A 22791-nucleotide genomic window follows, 5' to 3' on the forward strand; every position below is an offset into this window, starting at 1 on the left:
TTTGTGTCATTTATACAAAAGTTTGAATTATTGTCTTCATGAAACATGTTCAGTCTAGTTTTCAGCATGATATTTAAGACCAACTGGTCAAAAACTAGATCACTAACTCAAACAATTCAAGTTTCTTACTGCTTTCACATATTCATCATACTCAAGGACCCTGCATGGCGGTGCACAGATTTTTGTTTTACAAATTTTGGTTGCATTGATCCACTAATACAAGAATCAAATTTGGGGTTCAAAAGGACCATAATCATACAAATATGTTCATGAACATTTTTAGTTTTACAATGAAGGAACTGTGCAATTGTATATCAAACAATTAAAAAAGATGATAAATTTTCAAAATATTCAAGATTGCTGCCAAATGTATTAAAATGTTAAATTTATAGTGAATTTTCTATTTGTTTTGATGGTTTGTCAAAAATTAAAGGTCCTACTGACTCCAGTTTAATCTTCTGCGACAAGTTTTTTAAAGAGACCAAACAATACATGATCAACTATACTATATATATTTCGATCAATCACACTACCTGCAAGGCTGTACAAATGGCTATGCTTGTACTTGTTCCTTCTAAGATAATGCCTGAATCATTAAGCTGTCAGAAGCATGTCATATCATGCAATTAGTCCAATATGTTACTGCTATGACAATGCTGTGGTAAACCAAGCAGGCAATGTCATATACCATAATATATATATATATATATATATATATATATATATATATATATATATATATATATATTGTAACGTGTCACGTATTGTTGGACTAAGTCAAGATATTTGTCATAATAGATCCCACCGTAGCCAAAGCGATGAACATCTTATAAAACAGTGCTTACTGCGTAGCAATATGTCAGTTATTCATTTTTATATTTAAAAAATATATACACACAATATACAGTCTTAACTATGAATGCATGTGACAATCTTGTTTTGTTTAATTAATGCCAAGTTTGTGTCAAGGTTAACATATTTACATGATGATAACTTTACCAAGGCAATGATAATCCCAGACATTTTCTATATCTATAAAGATATCAATCATCCGTTCACAAAGACATGTAGTAGACCTGGTTTGAGTGATTCAACTGATTACCTAAGTATGAGCCATATGGCATATACAGTGTGTGTGATGTTGGAAGTTACCTTGCACTGCGGGCAGTTCATGGCTTCTCCGTCATCAAGCATCTTCTTGATCATGATCTTAGTCTGGCTTGCCGCTTTGTCGTTGGTTGATCTGGCGTTAAGATCGTCCTGGTACTGCTTACAGTTCATCCCTAGATAGGAAGAGACGTGTTTTATTATTATGTTCCATGTTTCATAATAGCAATATCATTTAAAAAAAATTAACGTTTCTATGCTAACATGAACGTTTTTCATGTCCAAGCCGTTGTAAGCAACACCAAGGCTCTAACAATAGTTTCTTTTTTCTAAAGGCTAAGAATGTAACTTTCATGATAGTCTTCTATGCATATATTGTAGTTACAAATATGCGTTCAGTCTTTTGCACTGTTCCCTCCACACAGTTTTTTTATATTCATTTTATTTAATTTAAAATCAGAAAACACTTGATGAGTTATCATCAAACACAAGATCTACATACCTGTGTGTATAGCTTTACACGTAAGGCAGTTCTCTATGCCGCAGACCTGACACACGAAGAAATTTACAAGGTCCTCGTAGATGCACCATCCGGGGCAGTCCATTGTCTTGCAGTGGAAGCTGTTATTTGCCTGACTCTCTGCTGTTGATAGGCTTCTTGCTAGATATTTCCCGTACAGCTCCGCATTTACAAGCTGGGGAGGTAATCAATAAAAACAGTTCAAAGCCAATAGGCAGTGTTTATCAAAACTACAGTTTGCAAACCTAGTTGTTTTGTTTTCAGGCTAGGCCTGCACTAATGTGTAGATAACAATTCGTTTTGTTATGTTTTTATCCCCCATCTTGAAAAGGCGAGGGGATATAGTAATGGTAGGCGCGATTCCGCGCGTCTGCGCTCGTCCGTCCCACATTCATTTCATAATGTAATCATAAAGTGATGCAGCGCATATTGTCGGGCTTTCCCGATTTGACCATTTTTGAAAGAGTTATTGCCCTTTGTTTATTTTACATTTAAAATTGGTTTCTTCACAACTCCTCTTACGTTTTTCATGCGATTTCTACCAAACTTTCACAGATTGATGACTATATAGTGACGCAGCGCATATTGTCAGGCTTTCGCAATTTGACCTTTTTTGAAAGAGTTATTGCCCTTTGTTTATTTTACATTTAAAATTGGTTTCTTCGCAATGACGCAGCACATATTGTCAGGCTTTTGCGCTTTGACCTTTTTGAAAGAGTTATTGCCCTTTGTTTATTTTACATTTAAAATTGTCTACGGGCTTTCATGAAGGGATTCTTTTAGGAAGAGTTTTTGCCCTTTCTTAGTTTTACGCATTTCTAATGTTCCTGAGAAACTACCCTTACCATTGATTGGCTTTCGTTACAAAAAATGCCCCCATGAGGCGGGGGATATAGCTGTCTATGACCGCTCTTGTTCATAATAACATTGGTGAAAAACATATTAAATAATTATATTGTGTTTAAGATTTATAACTTATAACTTATGTGTGATGCAAAGGTGGATTCTAGAATTTCGCTTTCGGTCTAGCCTTCGCCTAATAATTTGCATCTGAACTATGTTCTGTGTATCACTGTATGTGTGTGTATATATGTGTGTATATAAGTATCAATGTATCGTACTCTGTATTTCAAGTGTAATGTTCTTTTCTCTTTATTTATTGGAGGAAAACAAATATCTATCTATCTAAGCTGTTTTATTTCATGAGATTCATAAATAAAGTTAAAATGAGTTATGGCCATTGTTAGTATGTTTGTACCACCAGGATGATGACACCAAAGCTATGAACATATACAACACTTATTTCTTTTTGAAAATCCCCCAAGATCAACTAAAAGGGGGTAAGAAACACAGCAGCATACCCCTTTCACCTCCCTGTCCTGCAGGACGCCATTACAAGTGTAGTTCTCGTCTTGGAACGGGCACTTTAAAACCGGCTCCTCGTTGTATTTGACAGCATCACGTAGACAATCCCTGCAAAAATAGTGTGCTAGTTAGCAATTATACTATTATAGACTTTTATTTACAGCAAAGGAAGAAAGGACATTATAAATAGTGGGTAATACATATGAGTGGTCATTTATTACGGAATTAATTAATCAAGTTTTCTTTTTTTGATAAAAACATGACTAGGGAATTTTTTTTATCAATTTCAGAAAACTATTAAATTTGGTATTGAATGCCCACTAATGTGATATTCCATTTATATCGTAATTAGTAAAGAACTAATTAAAAAAATATAATGACTTCAGTTCATGACCCCATCATTTATGAATTGATAAAACTTTCCAAAGTTTATTGAAAGTGCACATTTTTTACCAGTGATTGAAGTAGCTCTGTTACAACTATCTTTGGGACCCCAAGGCACATTTTACCATATTGGTGAGTGTTTTCTTTGTTTTCATTTGTGTATTAATGTTAATATCAGAACTGAAACCACCAGCTAGCAGGCAGGTGACAACGGTATTTCCATATTAGCACACTTATAATTGCATTGTACCGGTATGCCTGACAATATGGCACAATCGTGACAAATTTATACACCCAGACTTCATTGTGTATAATTTCAATAACTTAAATATGATGTAAAAAACAATGTCCCCAACCAAATGAAATAAAGTATCTCCTTCATAATATTGACTGAGGATATGAATTGAACAATGGGCAATAACTAACAAGAGCTGTCACAGAGACAGCGCAACGACTATTCCTCCGCTTTTCAGTGTAAGGATTGAAAAGTTTTGGCGAAACATGCATGGATCACTGTTAGATTAGATTTCAATGCAATACATGATGTGCTGAGATATTAACATAAATGTGGTTACATGCAAAATTTTAACCAGAATTTTTAAGTGTAATAATAAAGGGCCATTATTTGCAAAATACAGTTATTTAACTTAGTGATTCAATTAAGTTGGGTGGTTGAATACCATTGTATAAAGTCTCAATGCAATACAACAAGTAGTTGCTGAGATATTATCCTATGTGTGCTAACATGCAAGACCTTAACCAGAATATTTAAGTCGCATAATAAAGGGGCAAAAATTATATAATATTAAAGATAGTTATCTTACTTGATTAAATAAGGTTATATGGTTGGGAGCCTGTGTGTAAAGTTTCAATGCAATACATGATGTATTCGCTGAGGTATTGACTTAAAACTGGTTACATGCAAAACCCAGGGCTTTTCTGCCCGTTTTGGGAATTAGACCCTGGACATTTTTGGAAATTTTGCGTCGTGAAAATGCCGAAATTGGGAAATTTTACAGTTTAAAGAAAAGGCTGTCTAGTCTCCTGCGAATTAAGAAATGATTTAATATTAGTTTATTTTCTCTTTAAAAAAAACCAAAATATCAATCCTTGGAGTGTAAATATCTATTGCAATAAATCATGACAGATAATATTTCATACTGATCTCTGAATGTGATGAAAATAAATGATTTCCGAGTTCAATTATCAAAAAAACTTTACATCACATAATTTATTAGGATGTTGAAAATCAACCAGTACAGGTAAAAAGGCTTTCTTAAAAAAAAATAAAAATATATTTTTATTTTTTTTGTTGATTGGGATTTTTTTCTGAAGATTGGGAAAAATATCTTATATTTTGCTTTGGGAATGGGTCCGATAGTCGGACCCGTGAGTACTATAGAAAAAGCCCTGAAACCTTAACAAGAATTTCTAAGTCGAATAATGAAGGGCAATTATTTGCATAAAATGCAAACTAGAGTTACCTTACTTGGTTAATTAAGTAGGCTGGATGGTTGAGTACCATTGTATCGAGACTCAATACAATACCTCAAGTAGTTGCTGAGATATTAACTAATGTGTGCTTGCACTCAATACCTTAACCAGAATTTCTAAGTCAAATAATAAAGGGCAATTATTTGCATTAAATGCAAACTAGAGTTATCTAACTTGGTTAATTAAGTAGGTTGGATGGTTGAGTACCATTGTATCAAGTCTCAATGCAATACCTCAAGTAGTTGCTGAGATATTTACCTATGTGTGCTTGCAAGCAAAACCTTAACCAGAATTTCTAAGTCAAATAATAAAGGCCTATTATTTGCATTTAATGCAAACTATAGTTATCTAACTTGGTTAATTAAGTAGGTTGGATGGTTGAGTACCATCGTATAAAGTCTCAATGCAATACCTCAAGTAGTTGCTGAGATATTTACCTATGTGTGCTTGCAAGCAAAACCTTAACCAAAGGGTGACGCCGACGCTTGGGTGAGTAGTATGTCAAAACCTCAAAGACGTAAAGAGTAATAGTCGGGACAAAATGAAGTATGATAATAAACAAAGGGCAATAACTGCAGCAAGAGTTATAGTTCCTCTGTGTGAGTACGAAGCCAATACCTCAAAGCTGCTTGGGAGTTATGCTCTGGACAAAAAAGCTTGAAACACACGCTGGCGCAAAGGCACATGCACAATTTCTATTTCTTGCATACCGGACTTGTGTTTCAGGTCATGTGACCAGTGCTGGAAACACCCCCATGTAAGATGAGTCACGCGCAACAACGTGCCACTTCTTATTTCATTTATTGTATGGTTTATGAAAAATATATTATGCCATTTCAATAAAGCGCAATCAAGTATACATGTTTGCAAGACTTTTAATTAAAATTGAACATAAATAATCGTTAAAAAACGCTATTTTTTTATTCAAAATTACTGTGCTCTATGACGTCAGTAAACAACGTTGCAAGCGCTTTTTGGTGTAATTGTACAAAAGTTCGTTTTCAACGTCATTTTTCCACAAATTGATAAATTGAGATATGCTAGAATAAATATCAATCATGTTTTTCTGGTCCGGATCAAAAAATCCGACCCTCGGGCATGCGTGGCCGGTAACTCGGCAAGCCTTGTTACCGGCTTACGCACGTGCCCTCGGGTCAGATTTTTCTATCCGTACCGAAACACATGATAGATACTCATAATCCTCTTAGTATTTCAGCCAGGGAGAATGTAAATTCAATAGAGGTGCAATGTATGGTCATAGGTACCGGGTAGTTTAAGGTAGTTATCTCTTTTTTTTGTACAAAACATTATTTATGCCAAATGCTGAAAACTGCAATAACTGAGACCCGTTTCTGGTTGATGCAGTTCAACTATTACTGACTGCATGAAACCAGGCATAATAGTGTAATAAAGTTTAACCACAATAAGCAACCAAAACAAGTAATGTTACACTTACTTGCAGAATGAGTGAAGGCACTCTCTGAGAACCACTCCATCTCCGCGTGGAATATCCTCGAAGCAAATTGGGCATGTGAACTCATGCATGTTGGAGATGACATTGTCTGTGTCCGCGGCCTGGAGCTGCTGGAAGTTCTGGTTACGCTCCTCCATCTGGGCCTTAGTATGTGAGGAACACAAGTTTAGAGGCTTGTTCCCAATACATAAAGTCAGACATAATAAAAACAAGCGCTGTCACAGGAATGTGACCAACGCATCTCAAAACCTCGTTGGACAGATAGCCATTAGTATTTGGGCTTATAAGGACAGAGACCCTAAAAGAACACATTTTCATGATAACCTTCCAACCTTGCAGTTTGGAAATATAGGGCCGATTGCTCAGAACTTTGATAAATTTAAAAATGTGATTAAAGACATCATTGTAAACTTTTTAATGTGAAATATTTCATGATATGCTCACATATTTAAATATAAACAAGTACGGCTGAAACAGTTGTCTCTAATCTTTTTAGAAATACAGCAGATCACATGAGTATCCATTAAACTGTCAGAGCTGTAATGCTTTAAAAGTTAACAACAATGACATTAACAAAGTCGTTAATTTAACAAAGTTCTGAAAAATTGGCTTATTGATCTCTAAAATTTTAAAGAGCAAATTATGAACACACAGAAGATCAGTCACTGCAAGATGGAGTGGATGTAAATTTGAGTCTGTTATACTTTTAAAGAAGATTGTTTGAAAATGAATGTATAAGAACACTTAACATAATTTTAGAGATATTTTTGCCACGATTCAAGTTTTTAATGAAAACCTAGAAATGAAAAATTGCTTTAAAAAATCAAACTTTTATGAAGAAACTAATTAACTCTGGATAACATTTAATTGGATGATGTAGGTGAATATCTTCATTATGTTTACTATGCCAAAATCCTGATATTCATTATCAATAGGGGTCATTCCGCTGGTAGTGTTAAAACTGCCTACCAAGTATGAGGTTTCTAAGCCTAAGTGTTCATCTGAGTTTTTAACCTTTGATCCATGAATCTCAAAATGAATAGGGTTCATGTGCTGGTCATGACCAAACTGCCTACAAAGTTTGAGGTCCAGGTGCCCTGACTGTCTTGGTTTATAATAAGTATCTGCCAGTTGTTTGTTCATAAATGTGAGTAAAATAATTCAAATTTAACATAGTTTAAAAAAAAATCGCTGAACTTAAATCTGTGAACGAGTCCCTTTAACATTCCATGTAAGATGAAAGGATTTCAAGTAGCTTTACACCAATGTTCAACACACCAGACAATATGCAGAGCACAATATTCCTATCACAAAACTCATCAACCAAGGCCTTGATGAGGGTAAGTGACTTTTCATATGTACAAGGCCACAATTAATGAATAATTTATTTAACCTTATGCCACCAACTCACAAAAATCCCTGTATCTTGCAAGTTATTTTAGCCTCTCCAGTGGCCATTTCAGAGGCCGAGAGTGGTCAGGCCCCAATATCATGAAAATACTTCAGCCATGTCTCAATCTCTAACTTAACTAAATTTGTTCACATGACAGCATGGGGTGATTCAATATTATAAGTATTTACTTTATATTATTGAGTCTTTTAAATACATGTTGACCTTTGTATTGAATTGATAAACATCATTCCACAATATTCTGCAAAAAAATCAATTCTACAGAAAACAAGAGCTGTTGTAAGACAGTGCACTCCACTATATGCCGCTTTGTCTTAGAAATGAATACAACAATGGTGTAATATGTGCCTGTCAAACGCAATAAAAACGTCAAATTAAAAAGTAAGCAAGAAATGCTGCATGAGACAAAACCAGGTTTACAATGATTGACAGATGAACTTCAGATTTCATTGTGAGATTCAGTTTCAACTCTTTCTTCTGTTTTTAGTAACAGTGACTATGACCTTGACCCTAGGGGCTCTAAATGCAATCCCATTTATTTCCTTTAACTTTATATACAAGATTTAAATATTGTTCTCAGTTGAGATTTAAGTATGTTCGTAATATTGGGGCGAGGTACTGGCGAGGTTGTCCCCCTCTCACCGATTTGGTTAAGAGTTTAAACCCACCACATTTACACCCTCTTAACAGAACTGGGACATGAACACCATTACTGGTTTCTACCCGGGAACATATTAAATGATGGTTTACAAATACAAACTTTACATATTTGTTTTAATTTATTCATGGCACCTGAACATTAACCAGTTACAAATATAAGCACGTCAAGACTCTACAATTTAGAGTGAACATAAAATTTAGCTCTGGCATAAAACAAATGCACAACACATCTTAAAAGTATATATAAAGCAATGTATACATGTTAAGAAAGCCTTAAAAAAAAGATTATAATTTTATAACTCCTCAGAATTGGATGTGTGACTTGTTTAGTGCACTGATCATAGTCTAACCAATTGTAATACCATTTATAATGCAAAAGGAGCAAACCCTTGTAGCAAATTGAGAACCCTGTCTCATCATCATCATCCCTTTAACAACAAGCAATTGAATTGATATCCCCCGCCTGATTAGGCAAAGTTAATGGATTGGAAATGAAAAGTAGGTGGAATATTACTATATTATGAACGTTGGATTTAAGTTTGAGTTTGTTTGGAATTATTTGAAATAAAAGTTTTGTATATAGAGTAACATTTGTAATAGTTTCTATGAATTTGATTTTTTTTTCAAGATTTGACCTAGTGACCTAATTTTCGATCATATGTGACCCAGTTTTTTATTGTTTAAGTGTTCATCAAGGAAACCATTTTGATTAAGTTTCATGAATATTTAACCATTTATAATGCCTCTAGTTTGTTCCAAAGATTTTTCTAAGATTTGACCTAGTGACCTAGTTTTTGACCCCATGTGACCCACTTTTACAAGTGGTCGAGATATGATCAAGGGGAACATTCTGACCAAGTTTGAACATTTTCTGATCAATGCCTACCAAGATATGGTTCCAGACAGACGGATGGAAGGATGGATGGAATGACTGACGGACGGACAACGCATAAACAATATCCCCCTCCCGAAACCTTCAATTCAGCGGAGGATAATAAATAAGCCAACTATAATTTAATGCAAAGAGACAAAACCATTAACCCCACAATTAAACATGACCGCAAAATTATGCCCATAAACACTGTTTACAAGTTTCATCATGATTAGACTATAAATACGTAAGTTGTTGTCTGCACAAGATATTAACTTACTATTTTTAACATAAACGGGGCATAACTCTGCCGTTACTGAACCGATTTACACCACGATTGAACATGATCAAAACATTATGCTCATAAACACAGTCGATACTTAAGACCTTATGTTGATAATTGCATAAGGTTATGCTGACAACAGTAGCTACTACTTAAAGTATGTCATTTTGCACTTTTTTAAGGAGTGTTCAGTAAGAAGAGCTGTCATAGGACAGTGCACTTGACTATAAGTTACTCTGTCTTAGAAATGAATACAATGAAGATGTAATATGTACCTGTCAAAAGCAATCAAAGAAAAAGTTGATTTAAAATGTAGACAAAACTTTAACCCAAGTTCCCAAGTCCAATCAAGGGGCCATAATTTGTATTTAGGATGGTGTTATGTAACCTAAGTATGATGGTCGTCAAAGGGTATAGAAGTTATTAGTAAAAATCCCAACTTGCCATGAAACTTTAAGACGAAGACACTGGGGCGAGTAGTATAGCCTCCTTATTTTTCGAACAGTCAAGCTGAAACTGAAACAATGCAGTCCAGTTAATGCATGCTGACCATAAAAATACTTAAAGTGATGTAACCTTAGGTACTTTTGCTGTAGTATTTTATAAATGTCACTGAGAAATTCATCTAGCTCCAACATCATCACCACTGAGATCAAAGTCACTGTCACTCCATCTTCAAAGTTTTTAAGAATATCTCAGAATGTTTCAGAAATGTCACTGAGACGTCGATCTAGTTCAAGCATCATCATCATCACTGAGGTCTAATCCACAGTCGCTCAGTCTGTTTTTAAGTTTTTCATTTTTGGCAGGTAGACTGTTTTCTGGGTTGCTAGGCAACCGATGAAGCGTATCCTGAAGGGCATCATGAAACTTGAGTAGGTTGTCAAGGTCACGTTCGGAGGCCCGCTCACCTGTTCTATCCTGGCTGCGTTTTTTAGGAGCCTGCAACACCGGAAAGAACATTTGAGGTGACCTTGTGATACTTACTGTAACTGTGAGGATTTCTTTTTTGGGGGTGACTGTGATGATGTCACTATTAAGGTCAAGTATGACTGTGGCAACAATGATTCAAGAGTTAAATGGTTCAGGAATGGTTTAAAGCTAAATGAATAGAATCATACACCTTCATCTTAAACTTGACCATGAAGTAACTGCCAACACATAAATTCCAGACACCGGGAATATCTTTTTTAGAAGCTTATTCAATAAAAGCTGCCAATATAAAAAAAATGTAGATTGAATTTCGGAAACGTCACCATAGATTCAGATTTAGTATAACTGAGACTTTTTCACCTTAAACTCTCTATACCTGGATGTTCCGAATCTCTCATAGACAGTGTTCAGTTTTAGTTTACATTTTATTTTAAGATGACTGTGAAGAAAGTTATATTAACTTATGCTAAGTCACTCTTGTTAGCACAATAGTGTGATCTTGTGCTGTGAGGGAAACTGAGTGTGCCGAAAGAAACCAACTTCATCCGGAATGGTGCCCACAAACCAGACCTGCATGCTCCCAGGGTTTGACTTGGTGAAAGGTGATGGAGCTAGTGTCAAATCTTACAGAGCTATTAATTTTACCCAGGCCAAGATTTGAACATAGAACACCTTGGGGAAAAGCCAGTGTGCTCACCACTAGTGCTAAGTCTTAAGAGTGCTAGTCTCACCTCCCTGGTCTGTTTCTCTATAAGCTCCTCCAGTTCGAGTCTCTTCTTTTCTTCGTCCGTAATCATGTAGTCTGGTGGCATCATGTAGTCCAGTGGCCTTGCACTTGAACACACCTCACACCCTGGACGTGTGGGTAGGTTGATATATGTGCATGCTTCACAGTGCCATCCTTGTTGCTACAAATATAACAGTTCCTGTTCTATTTCAGTGTTTTAATTATATTTCTGACCTTTCATATGATAAAAACATGCAACATTTTAAGACAACTTTGTTATGATAATAGAACCATTCAAATTTTTACACAAATTAGGAAAAAAAGATGATGTGCTCACAATTACCTGACTGACCCTACTTTTCTTTAAATATATACTTTGTAAATAAAATTTATAAAATATAATGTTGAATGCCTAGCCTGTTTTTTTTGTGCGCATGTAACAGGAACTACAACATAATTTATGTTTGGCCTTAGCAGTCAACCCTACTGAATTGAAGCAGTCATATTAAGAACTTAAGGAATTATAAATGTTTTTAATAAATAATCTCAGTACATGTTGTAGTGATATAAATTTTCAAAACCTTTCCCTTAACCAATAATATAGGATTAAACTGACTCCCAATTTGCTTAACATTGGTTTTTGAAAAGACCCAATCTTAACCAAGCTTTAAAACCCAACTTACTGGTTCCTCATCCTCAACTGGTTGCCGTGCCCCGATATTCATGGCAGCGAGTTTTGGAGCAATTGTGTTAAGCACATCACGTATGTCAGCCCCTGTTTGGCCAACTGCTCCATGTATTGGAACCTCAACTGTGATTTACAATGGGAATCAGGCAATGTGTTAGGAATCAGGCAATGTGATTAACAGTGGGTATAGTGTTAGAAATCAGGCAATGTGATTAACAGTGGGTATAGTGTTAGGAATCAGGCAATGTGATTAACAGTGGGTATAGTGTTAGAAATCAGGCAATGTGATTAACAGTGGGTATAGTGTTAGAAATCAGGCAATGTGATTAACAGTGGGTATAGTGTTAGAAATCAGGCAATGTGATTAACAGTGGGTATAGTGTTAGAAATCAGGCAATGTGATTAACAGTGGGTATAGTGTTAGAAATCAGGCAATGTGATTAACAGTGGGTATAGTGTTAGAAATCAGGCAATGTGATTAACAGTGGGTATAGTGTTAGAAATCAGGCAATGTGATTAACAGTGGGTACAGTTTTAGAAATCAGGCAATGTGATTAACAGTGGGTACAGTGTTAGAAATCAGGCAATGTGATTAACAGTGGGTATAGTGTTAGAAATCAGGCAATGTGATTAACAGTGGGTACAGTGTTAGGAATCAGGCAATGTGATAACAGTGGGTATAGTGTTAGGATTCAGGCACATGATTAACAGTGGGTATAGTGTTAGGAATCAGGCAACGTGATTAACAGTGGGTATAGTGTAAGGAATCAGGCAACGTGATTAACAGTGGGTATAGTGTTAGGAATCAGGCAATGAGATAACAGTGGGTATAGTGTTAGAAATCAGGCAATGTGATTAACAGTGGGTATAGTGTTAGAAATCAGGCAATGTGATTAACAGTTGGTATAGTGTTAGGAATCAGGCAATGTGATAACAGTGGGTATAGTGTTAGGATTCAGGCACATGATTAACAGTGGGTATAGTGTTAGGAATCAGGCAACGTGATTAACAGTGGGTATAGTGTTAGGAATCAGGCAACATGATTAACAGTGGGTATAGTGTTAGGAATCAGGCAATGTGATTAACAGTGGGTATAGTGTTAGGAATCAGGCAATGTGATAACAGTGGGTATAGTGTTAGGAATCAGGCAATGTGATTAACAGTGGGTATAGTGTTAGGAATCAGGCAATGTGATTAACAGTGGGTATAATGTTAAGAATCAGGCAATGTGGTTAGCAGTGGGTTTAATGGTAGGAATCAGGCAATGTGATTAACAGTGGGTATAGTGTTAGGAATTAAGCAATGTGATATAGTGATAGGAATCAGGCAATGTGATATAGTGTTAGGAATCAGGCAACATGATTAACAGTGGGTATAGTGTTAGGAATCAAGCAATGTGATTAACACAGGGTATAATGTTAGGAATCAGGCAATGTGATATAGTGATAGGAATCAGGCAATGTGGTCATCAGTGGGTATAGTGTTAGGAATCAGGCAATGTGATTAACAGTGGGTATAATGTTAAGAATCAGGCAATGTGGTTAGCAGTGGGTTTAATGGTAGGAATCAGGCAATGTGGTTAACAGTGGGTTTAGTGTTGAGAATCAGGCAATGTGATTAACAGTGGGTTAAGTGTTAAGAATCAGGCAATGTGGTTAACAGTGGGTTTAGTGTTGAGAATCAGGCAATGTGATATAGTGATAGGAATCAGGCAATGTGGTTATCAGTGGGTTAAGTGTTAAGAATCAGGCAATGTGGTTAACAGTGGGTTTAGTGTTGAGAATCAGGCAATGTGATTAACAGTGAGTATAGTGTTAGGAATCAGGCAATGTGGTTAGCAGTGGGTTTAGTGTTGAGAATCAGGCAATGTGGTTAACAGTGGGTTTAGTGTTGAGAATCAGGCAATGTGGTTAACAGTGGGTTTAGTGTTGAGAATCAGGCAATGTGGTTAGCAGTGGGTTTAGTGTTAGGAATCAGGCAATGTGGTTAACAGTGGGTTAAGTATTAAGAATCAGGCAATGTGGTTAACAGTGGGTTTAGTGTTGAGAATCAGGCAATGTGGTTAACAGTGGGTTTAGTGCTAAGAATCAGGCAATGTGGTTAGCAGTGGGTTTAGTGTTAAGAATCAGGCAATGTGGTTAACAGTGGGTTTAGTGTTGAGAATCAGGCAATGTGGTTAACAGTGGGTTTAGTGTTGAGAATCAGGCAATGTGGTTAGCAGTGGGTTTAGTGTTGAGAATCAGGCAATGTGGTTAACAGTGGGTTTAGTGTTGAGAATCAGGCAATGTGGTTAACAGTGGGTTTAGTGTTGAGAATCAGGCAATGTGGTTAACAGTGGGTTTAGTGTTGAGAATCAGGCAATGTGGTTAACAGTGGGTTTAGTGTTGAGAATCAGGCAATGTGGTTAACAGTGGGTTTAGTGTTGAGAATCAGGCAATGTGGTTAACAGTGGGTTTAGTGTTGAGAATCAGGCAATGTGGTTAACAGTGGGTTTAGTGTTGAGAATCAGGCAATGTGGTTAACAGTGGGTTTAGTGTTAAGAATCAGGCAATGTGGTTAACAGTGGGTTTAGTGTTGAGAATCAGGCAATGTGGTTAACAGTGGGTTTAGTGTTGAGAATCAGGCAATGTGGTTAGCAGTGGGTTTAGTGTTGAGAATCAGGCAATGTGGTTAGCAGTGGGTTTAGTGTTAGGAATCACACAACGTGATTATCAGTGCTTATTATATTAGGCATCAGGCATTGATAAAAAATTTGGGTATAGTGTTAGGGGTAAGGCAATCCATTGCAAGCCAAGAAGCAGACGAAGTATTGATATGTACCCAATTCTTAAAATTATCTTGAAAGCAATACATTTAAGTATACTTCATATAGCCAAAATACTTGCTTCAACATTATTCCATTAACCAAATATAATTAATCATGATTATATTTTTAAAAAAATCCATGAAAAGTCTCAAAACTATTTAAAAGGAGAAATATAACACAATTTATACCAAAACAAAATAGTAGGCTGAGCTTGTCCCAATTAAAGGACTTAAGATAAAAGAGGCTTTAGGAAATTGAGGTCTGCTCTTTACAGATCATAATATTTAGTCAACTTCTAATTTTTCATTCTTTTTATTAAACAAGATTGAATTTTTGTTTGTTTTATTTTATAAAGGCCATTGTAACAACAACGGTTTAAATCCAACATGGTAAAATTTCTTTTCAGACTCGTATACTGGATTTGTAAAATGTATGCGCTTCCTGCTTAGGTGAAGTTATTAATCATCCTTTGATTGCTAAAAGGTCTTCATCTATCAGCCTTCTTATATGTCAATACGGCAATAAAAGAGTGGTTGTGAAACACTGGTATGTATAACTGTCGACTACTTCTTGTAAACTACACCAGCAAGGCATGTGTATAGTGGGAAAATCAATAATGACACGAAACATAGCATGAGGAAAAGTGATTTATGCCAGTACAAGTGACTCAGTGAGCCAACAAGAACAAATTTAAAGTGAAACTTCGCAAACGACTTAAATTTGATTGAACTTTTACATATATATATGTAGCTACCCTTACAATTACACGTTAACATACATGTTCGCAACCTCTCTATCATGACCTATCATACCATGTCCCCTATATCGAGTCTGGGGATTTGCTGCCTGCCTCTGCTGGAATTTTTCCTTCATTTTCTCTGGAGTCTTCTTCTCTTCCTTGATGTTAAAGTTGTCCACACTTGCCTGAAATATCGCCAATGTCTTAGTCTTAGTTGGGGCTATAAAAGCTATTGATAAAGTACAACACAAAGTTATCAGATATTTTCTTGGTGTTCACCATTTCACGCCAAAACTCGCAATGGTCAGAGAAGCCATGAACCAGAGCTGGCACTTGATGAAAAGATATTGGACTTGCTTTAATGCTGACAACTGAACAACAAAGAAAGTGTTAAAACCCTGACTACAATAGCCACATGAACAAGAATATTTGGAAAATAGACATAAAATATTTTTTGCTTTATGGATCTTTCAAATACATTTGAAATTAAATTAAGTGTGCGTCTACCAAAAGCAAACTACTTCATTCAAATGTGTTATGCAAATGTATGGAAAAGGGACATCCAGCACTTGCCTAAGCTTAGAATGTATCAAGAATTCAAAAGTTTTAATATTATATCATTTCCTAAGAGGACTTTTACCAATTTAGAGGGCTTTTACCACTGAAAGGTCCTTATTATATCAGTTAAGAGGACTTTTACCACTGAGAGGTCCTTAGTAACTAAGTTAAGAGGACATTTAACACTGAAAGATCCTTATTATATCAGTTAAGAGGACTTTTACCACTGAAAAATCCTTATTATATAAATTTAGGGGACTTTTACCACTGAAAGATCCTTATTATATCAGTTAAGAAGACATTTACCACTGAAAAATCCTTATTATATAAATATAGGGGACTTTTACCACTGAATGGTCCTTATTATATCAGTTAAGAGGACTTTTACCACTGAGAGGTCCTTATTATATCAGTTAAGAGGACTTTTACCACTGAGAGGTCCTTATTATATCAGTTAAGAGGACTTTTACCACTGAGAGGTCCTTATTAACTCAGTTAAGAGGACTTTTGCCACTGAGAGGTCCTTATTATATCAGTTAAGAGGACTTTTACCACTGAGAGGTCCTTATTAACTCAGTTAAGAGGACTTTTGCCACTGAGAGGTCCTTATTAACTCAGTTAAGAGGACTTTTACCACTGAAAGATCCTTATTAACTCAGTTAAGAGGACTTTTACCACTGAAAGATCCTTATTAACTCAGTTAAGAGGACTTTTACCACTGAGAGGTCCTTATTAACTCAGTTAAGAGGACTTTTACCACTGAAAGATCCTTATTATATCAATTAAGAGGACTAATAACACTGAAAGGTCCTTATGATACCCGTTTAGAGGAGGACTTTTACCAATTAAAGGTCCTTATAATGTCAGGTAAGAAGAGGACTTTTACCACTGAAAGATCCTTATTATATAAACTTAGATGACTTTTACCTCTAAGAGGTCCTTAATATATAAGTTTAGTGGACTTTGACCACTGAAAAATCCTTTTTATATCAGTTAAGAGGAGGACATTTACCACAGAAAGTTTCTTATTACTTCAGTTTAGAAGAGGACTTTTACCACCGAGAGCTGAAACTGGGTGGTTGATAGGGTAACTGTTACACCAAAGGTTATGCAACTCATGCTAGCTTATCCACATTGAGGTCAACAAACACGTTGGTTTGAATGCAACCTTTATAACAACATACGGGAGTTTCATTTAGATAAAATACAATCTCAGTTGGTCAACAAAGATTTGGACAGTAAATAAATATTTTTATGTCATTTATACACAAGAAAACTATTCAGTTAATATATTGCAAATGCATACTGCTTTATCATTAAATGAAATCATTTGTACAAAATATGATATAGTTTGTAATTTGTTATGTTATAGCATATAATATGTTGCTTAAATTTAACATGCTTTTGCTATATTTACTAATAGACCCCTCAGGTCCAGTGCAAATTTCCGTTAATATGTTGTATTGGTTTTGAGTTGCACATGCCACTTTGATAAACTACTTACTTACTTTTGTCATTAGTTTCAAACACATTTAAAAAGTTCACAATAGTCAGTGTTTTATTAAGATCTATTACATCAAATTACATTTTTAAAAAATCTTTAAAAAAAGGAAAAATGTGTCTCTTAATTCCTAGAGTGAAAACTAGGAAACATGTGTTACGCTGATCCATTCAGGCTTAAATGTACATGATAAACAGGTATTCTCCATATACCGGCTCTACGGCAGTGTTGCATAAAGAAGGAATAACACAGGAGCTTTGATAACAAAATAGTAGAAGAAATTATTTTTTTGGCACAAAGTAGAAAATAAGGAATTTTGTACATCACTTAACAATTATTTTCTATCTTATCAAATATTTTTTTATGTCTTGACCATATTTCATACAACCTGTGATGAAATCCTGAAGGACAGTTTCAAGTTGCTGAAAGTTTATAGCCATAAGGCCTTCTCAGGTCGGCAATACAGTGAACAAAATATGAATGTAGATAACAACTGATCGTTAAATCAGCATTTTTAAGATGTAGGAATTGTAGGTTTTAACGAGAAGTAGAAAAAAATTGGAGACCTTATCATGAAGTAGGCAATAGTAGGAACTCTGGATATACTCTGGATTTGTTCAGTAAAGCAATGCATCATTGTCAAAATCCAATAAACAAAGACCTAAAAGGAACGACTGACTCTATTATGTTTTACTTTACTTTACCAAAGTAAACAATGACTTTGCGCATATGGTGCTATGTTTATTTCTATATTTTCTCCATTTATCTTTGAAATAAATGAAGAAACATTTAAATTTATATAATAGAAATTTCGTGTTTACAGACAGTGACTGTGTCCACCTCAACTGTGTTCTACTTGACTGTGTCCTCCTTGCAATCATAACAAGAGTCGTCGTAAGACAGCGCGCTCGACTACGCCGCTTTGACTTACAAGTGAATACAATAACAATGTAATATTACCAAGTTTGGTCTCTTTATGTCAAACCTAACTGAAATTATTCGATACATAAGGTGACTTTGATGCTGCCCTCCCACCAACCCGCCCGAACAATAACGCAAGTCATTCAAATAACTTGATTTCCCATTATGAAAATGTGGTTAAGAATATACAAATATGCCTTTAAAAAAAAAATCAAGGGCCATAATTTGTATTTAGGGTTAAAATGGAGTTATGTTTCTTGTTGTAAGATGGTCGTAAATAATTTTGAATTTTATTAAGTGCATTGAATGAATGGTATAGAAGTTTTTATGCCCCCACAAAGTGGCGGCATATAGGGTTGCCCTTGTCCGTACGTACGTACGTACGTACGTACGTCCCGAAGATTGTTTCCGATCTAATTCTTGAAAACCGTTTGTCCAATCCTCACCAAACTTTAAACACATGTTTGTGACCATAATATCTTGATCAAGTTCGATAGTCATGGAAATCGCTTTAGTCATTTAGGAGTTACGGCCCTTTTTTGCCAAAAATTCCCGAAGATTGTTTCCGATCTAATTCTTGAAAACCGTTTGTCCAATCCTCACCAAACTTTAAACACATGTTTGTGACCATAATATCTTGATCAAGTTCGATAGTCATGGAAATCGCTTTAGTCATTTAGGAGTTACGGCCCTTTTTTGCCAAAAATACTTCAAAAATATATGTTTCCAATCTAATTCTTGAAAAGTATGTGTCCAATCCTCACCAAACTTTACATACATGATTGTGACCATAATATCTTGATCAAGTTCGATAGCCATGGAAATCGCTTTTGTCATTTAGGAGTTACGGCCCTTTATTTGCAAAAAAAGACTTGAAAAATATGTCCCGAAGATTGTTTCCGATCTAATTCTTGAAAACTGTTTGTCCAATCCTCACCAAACTTTTAACACATGTTTGTGACCATAATATCTTGATCAAGTTCGATAGCCATGGAAATCGCTTTAATCATTTAGGAGTTAGGGCCCTCAGATTATCCTGAATAATCATTATGGCTTATTTTCTGTGACAAAAAATCGAAGTGGGGGCATCCGTGTCCTATGGACACATTTCTAGTTTTTATTAAAATCCCAACTTGCCCTTAACTTTTACTTGCCTAAAACTTTAACCTAAGTTCCATAGTCAATCAGGGGCCATAATTTGTATAAAAGATAATATGGAGTTATCTAACCTCATTATGTGATGGCTCTGAACATCTGTGTGAAGTATTAAGTCAAATGAATGAATGGTATTGGAGTTTTAAGTGAAAATCCCAACTTGCCCTAAAACTTTAACCTGCCCTAAAACTTTAACCTAAGTCAATCAGGGGCCATAACTTGTATTAAGGATGTGGAGTTATGTAACCTCATTGGGTGATGGTCCTAAACAATTGTGTGAAGTATTAAGTCAATTGAATGAAGGGTATAGAAGTTATTAATAAATATCCCAACCTGCCCTAAAACTTTAACCCAAGTTCCATAGTCAATCAGGGGCCATAATTTGTATAAAAGATAATATGGAGTTATCTAACCTCATTATGTGGTGGCTCTGAACAACTGTGTGAAGTATGAAGCCAATTGAATGAACGATATTGGAGTTTTAAGTGAAAATCCCAACTTGCCCTAAAACTTTAACCTGCCCTAAAACTTTAACCTAAGTCAATCAGGGGCCAAAACTTGTATTAAGGATAATATGGAGTTATGGAACTTCATTGTGTGATGGTCCTGAACAACTGTGTAAAGTATTAAGTCAATTGAAGAAAGGGTATAGAAGTTATTAATAAATATCCCAACCTGCCCTAAAACTTTAACCTAAGTTCCATAGTCATTCAGGGGCCATAATCTGTGTAAAGAATAATATGGAGTTATCTAACCTCATCATGTGATGGCCCTTAACAACTGTGTGAAGTATTAAGTCAATTGAATGAAGGGTATTGGACTTATAAGTGAAAATCCCAACTTGCCCTAAAACTTTAACCGCCGACGCTGGGGCGAGTAGTATAGCCCACCTATTCTTTGAATAGTCGAGCTAAAAATTGACAAGAAGTAAACCATGCATTCCTGTTTTCTGTGCATTTTTTATCTCATGCTATGAAAAAGGTATGTATTCTTTGGATAACTCTTTGAAACAAAACACCCCTCTTCAACTTTTACTTTAAATGATAGGACCAACAGGTTTGGTGGTATCAGAAATAATTGACTTACAGCCAAGAACAAAATATTAAATATTCCAATGACAATCAAACCTTGAGTTTGGCATCTTGTTCCACATGTACATGCACTTCCTGCACAAGGGGGGAAGGGCTCGGGGCAGGGCTCCTTGGTCCCCGGCCTGGTGTAACATCCACACAAGGACCTGCTGGGCCCATGGCTCCTAGGGCAGCATCTGTGGGGTAAATAATATTGAATGATCACATGTACCTCCTCTACCAGGGGGTGGAACTTCTTCGTCCCCTGCTTGGGCCCACTTCCACACAAGAGCCTGTGGGTCCATTTGATGTTATGCATTTTTCTTGTAAAATGTAAACATTTTGAAAGCAGTATAATTGTTTTACCATAGTAACATAATTCTATCATCATTGTCAATGTAATCATAAAGATCTGAACAACATCTACTCTTATCAATGTTGTTGGAGATACAACTTCTACTCGTATCAATGTTGTTGAAGATACAACATCTACTCTTATCAATGTTGTTGGAGATACAACATCTACTCTTATCAATGTTGTTGGAGATACAACATCTACTCTTATCAATGTTGTTGGAGATCCAACTTCTATGAGTGCAGAGATAAGTTGGAATTGGATGACAATGCTGTAAAAATTGGTAATTAATCTCTGGTATAAAGATTAATTACCAATTTTTACAGCATTGTCATCCAATTCCAACTTATCTCTGCGCTCGTACTATTCAGTATTTTCAAGAATATTCTTTAAATGATTTCTTTCTGGCAAATTTGTCTAATGTGAGGTAAAATAATTGTCTATGACACCACAATGGCCATGACACCACAATGGATATGACACCACAACTATGGCTATGACACCAGAATGGCTATGACACCACAACTATGGCTATGACACCACTATGGCTATGACACCACAATGGCCATGACACCACAATGGCTATGCCACCACCACAATGACCATGACACCACAATGGTTATGACACCACAATGGCTATGCCACCACCACAATGGCCATGACACCACAATGGCTATGACACCACAATGGCCATGACACCACAATGGCTATGCCACCACCACAATGGCCATGACACCACAATGGTTATGACACCACAATGGCTATGACACCACCACAATGGCCATGACACCAGAATGGCCATGACACCACTATGGCTATGACACCACAATGGCTATGACACCACAATGGCTATGACACCGCAATGGCTATGACACCACCACAATGGCTATGACACCACAATGGCTATGACACCACAATGGCTATGTCACCACCACAATGGCCATGACACCACAATGGCCATGACACCGCAATGGCTATGACACCACCACAATGGCTATGACACCACCACAATGGCCATGACACCACAATGGCTTTGATACCACAACTATGGCTATGATACCACAACTATGGCTATGACACCACAACTGTGGCTATGACACCACCACTGTGGCTATGACAATACCACCATGGTTATGACACCACCATTCTGGCTATGACACCACAACCATGGCTTTGACACCACAACCATGGCTATGACACCACCATCCTGGCTATGACACCACAACCATGGCTATGACACCACAACCATGGCTATGACACCACAACCATGGCTATGACACCATAACCATGGCTATGACACCACCATGGCTTTGACACCACCAGTACCGCTATGACAACACCTCCATGGCTAAGACAACACTACCATTGCTATGACACGAAAACCATAACTATGACAACACTACCATGGCTATGACACCATCACCATGAAGGGGCATGCTGTTATACAGCATAATTTATCAAATAATATAATGTTTTTTTATCAACTTCATAAATTTGTTACTTTGATTATACATTTAGATGAAATATGGTTTTCATCATGATTTTTTTTATGAGTTGATATATTCCGTTATTTTGAGACTTAACAGTTGTGAGAATGATCATTTATTTTTATTCCTGTTGTGTCAGTAACATGACAATCAGGTGTTTACAGCATTGTCATCCAATTCCAACTTATCTCTGCGCTCGTACTATTCAGTATTTTCAAGAATATTCTTTAAATGATTTCTTTCTGGCAAATTTGTTTAATGTGAGGTAAAATAATTGTCCAT

At 36.0% G+C, this 22791-nt stretch overlaps 1 protein-coding gene across 3 annotated transcripts in view; it reads right to left on the minus strand.

Moving 5' to 3' along the window:
* Window positions 1-22791, minus strand: part of LOC128243124 (ranBP-type and C3HC4-type zinc finger-containing protein 1-like) — a 44229-nt gene that overhangs the window by 2548 nt on the left and 18890 nt on the right. For 2 of the 3 annotated variants that reach the window (XM_052960681.1, XM_052960680.1), the window contains 8 exons: window positions 20725-20864; window positions 15536-15647; window positions 11913-12040; window positions 11234-11410; window positions 6327-6487; window positions 2989-3100; window positions 1610-1802; window positions 1153-1283 (listed from right to left, as the gene is read on the minus strand). In XM_052960681.1, the coding sequence (XP_052816641.1) occupies window positions 1153-1283; window positions 1610-1802; window positions 2989-3100; window positions 6327-6487; window positions 11234-11410; window positions 11913-12040; window positions 15536-15647; window positions 20725-20864 (1154 nt within the window). Of the gene's footprint in view, window positions 1-1152; window positions 1284-1609; window positions 1803-2988; window positions 3101-6326; window positions 6488-8521; window positions 10512-11233; window positions 11411-11912; window positions 12041-15535; window positions 15648-20724; window positions 20865-22791 lie in introns of those variants that run through there. The other variant, XM_052960682.1, reaches the window with a different exon arrangement.

The sequence above is a fragment of the Mya arenaria genome, chromosome 8, assembly GCF_026914265.1.
Source record: "Mya arenaria isolate MELC-2E11 chromosome 8, ASM2691426v1".
Lineage (NCBI taxonomy): Eukaryota > Metazoa > Mollusca > Bivalvia > Myida > Myidae > Mya > Mya arenaria.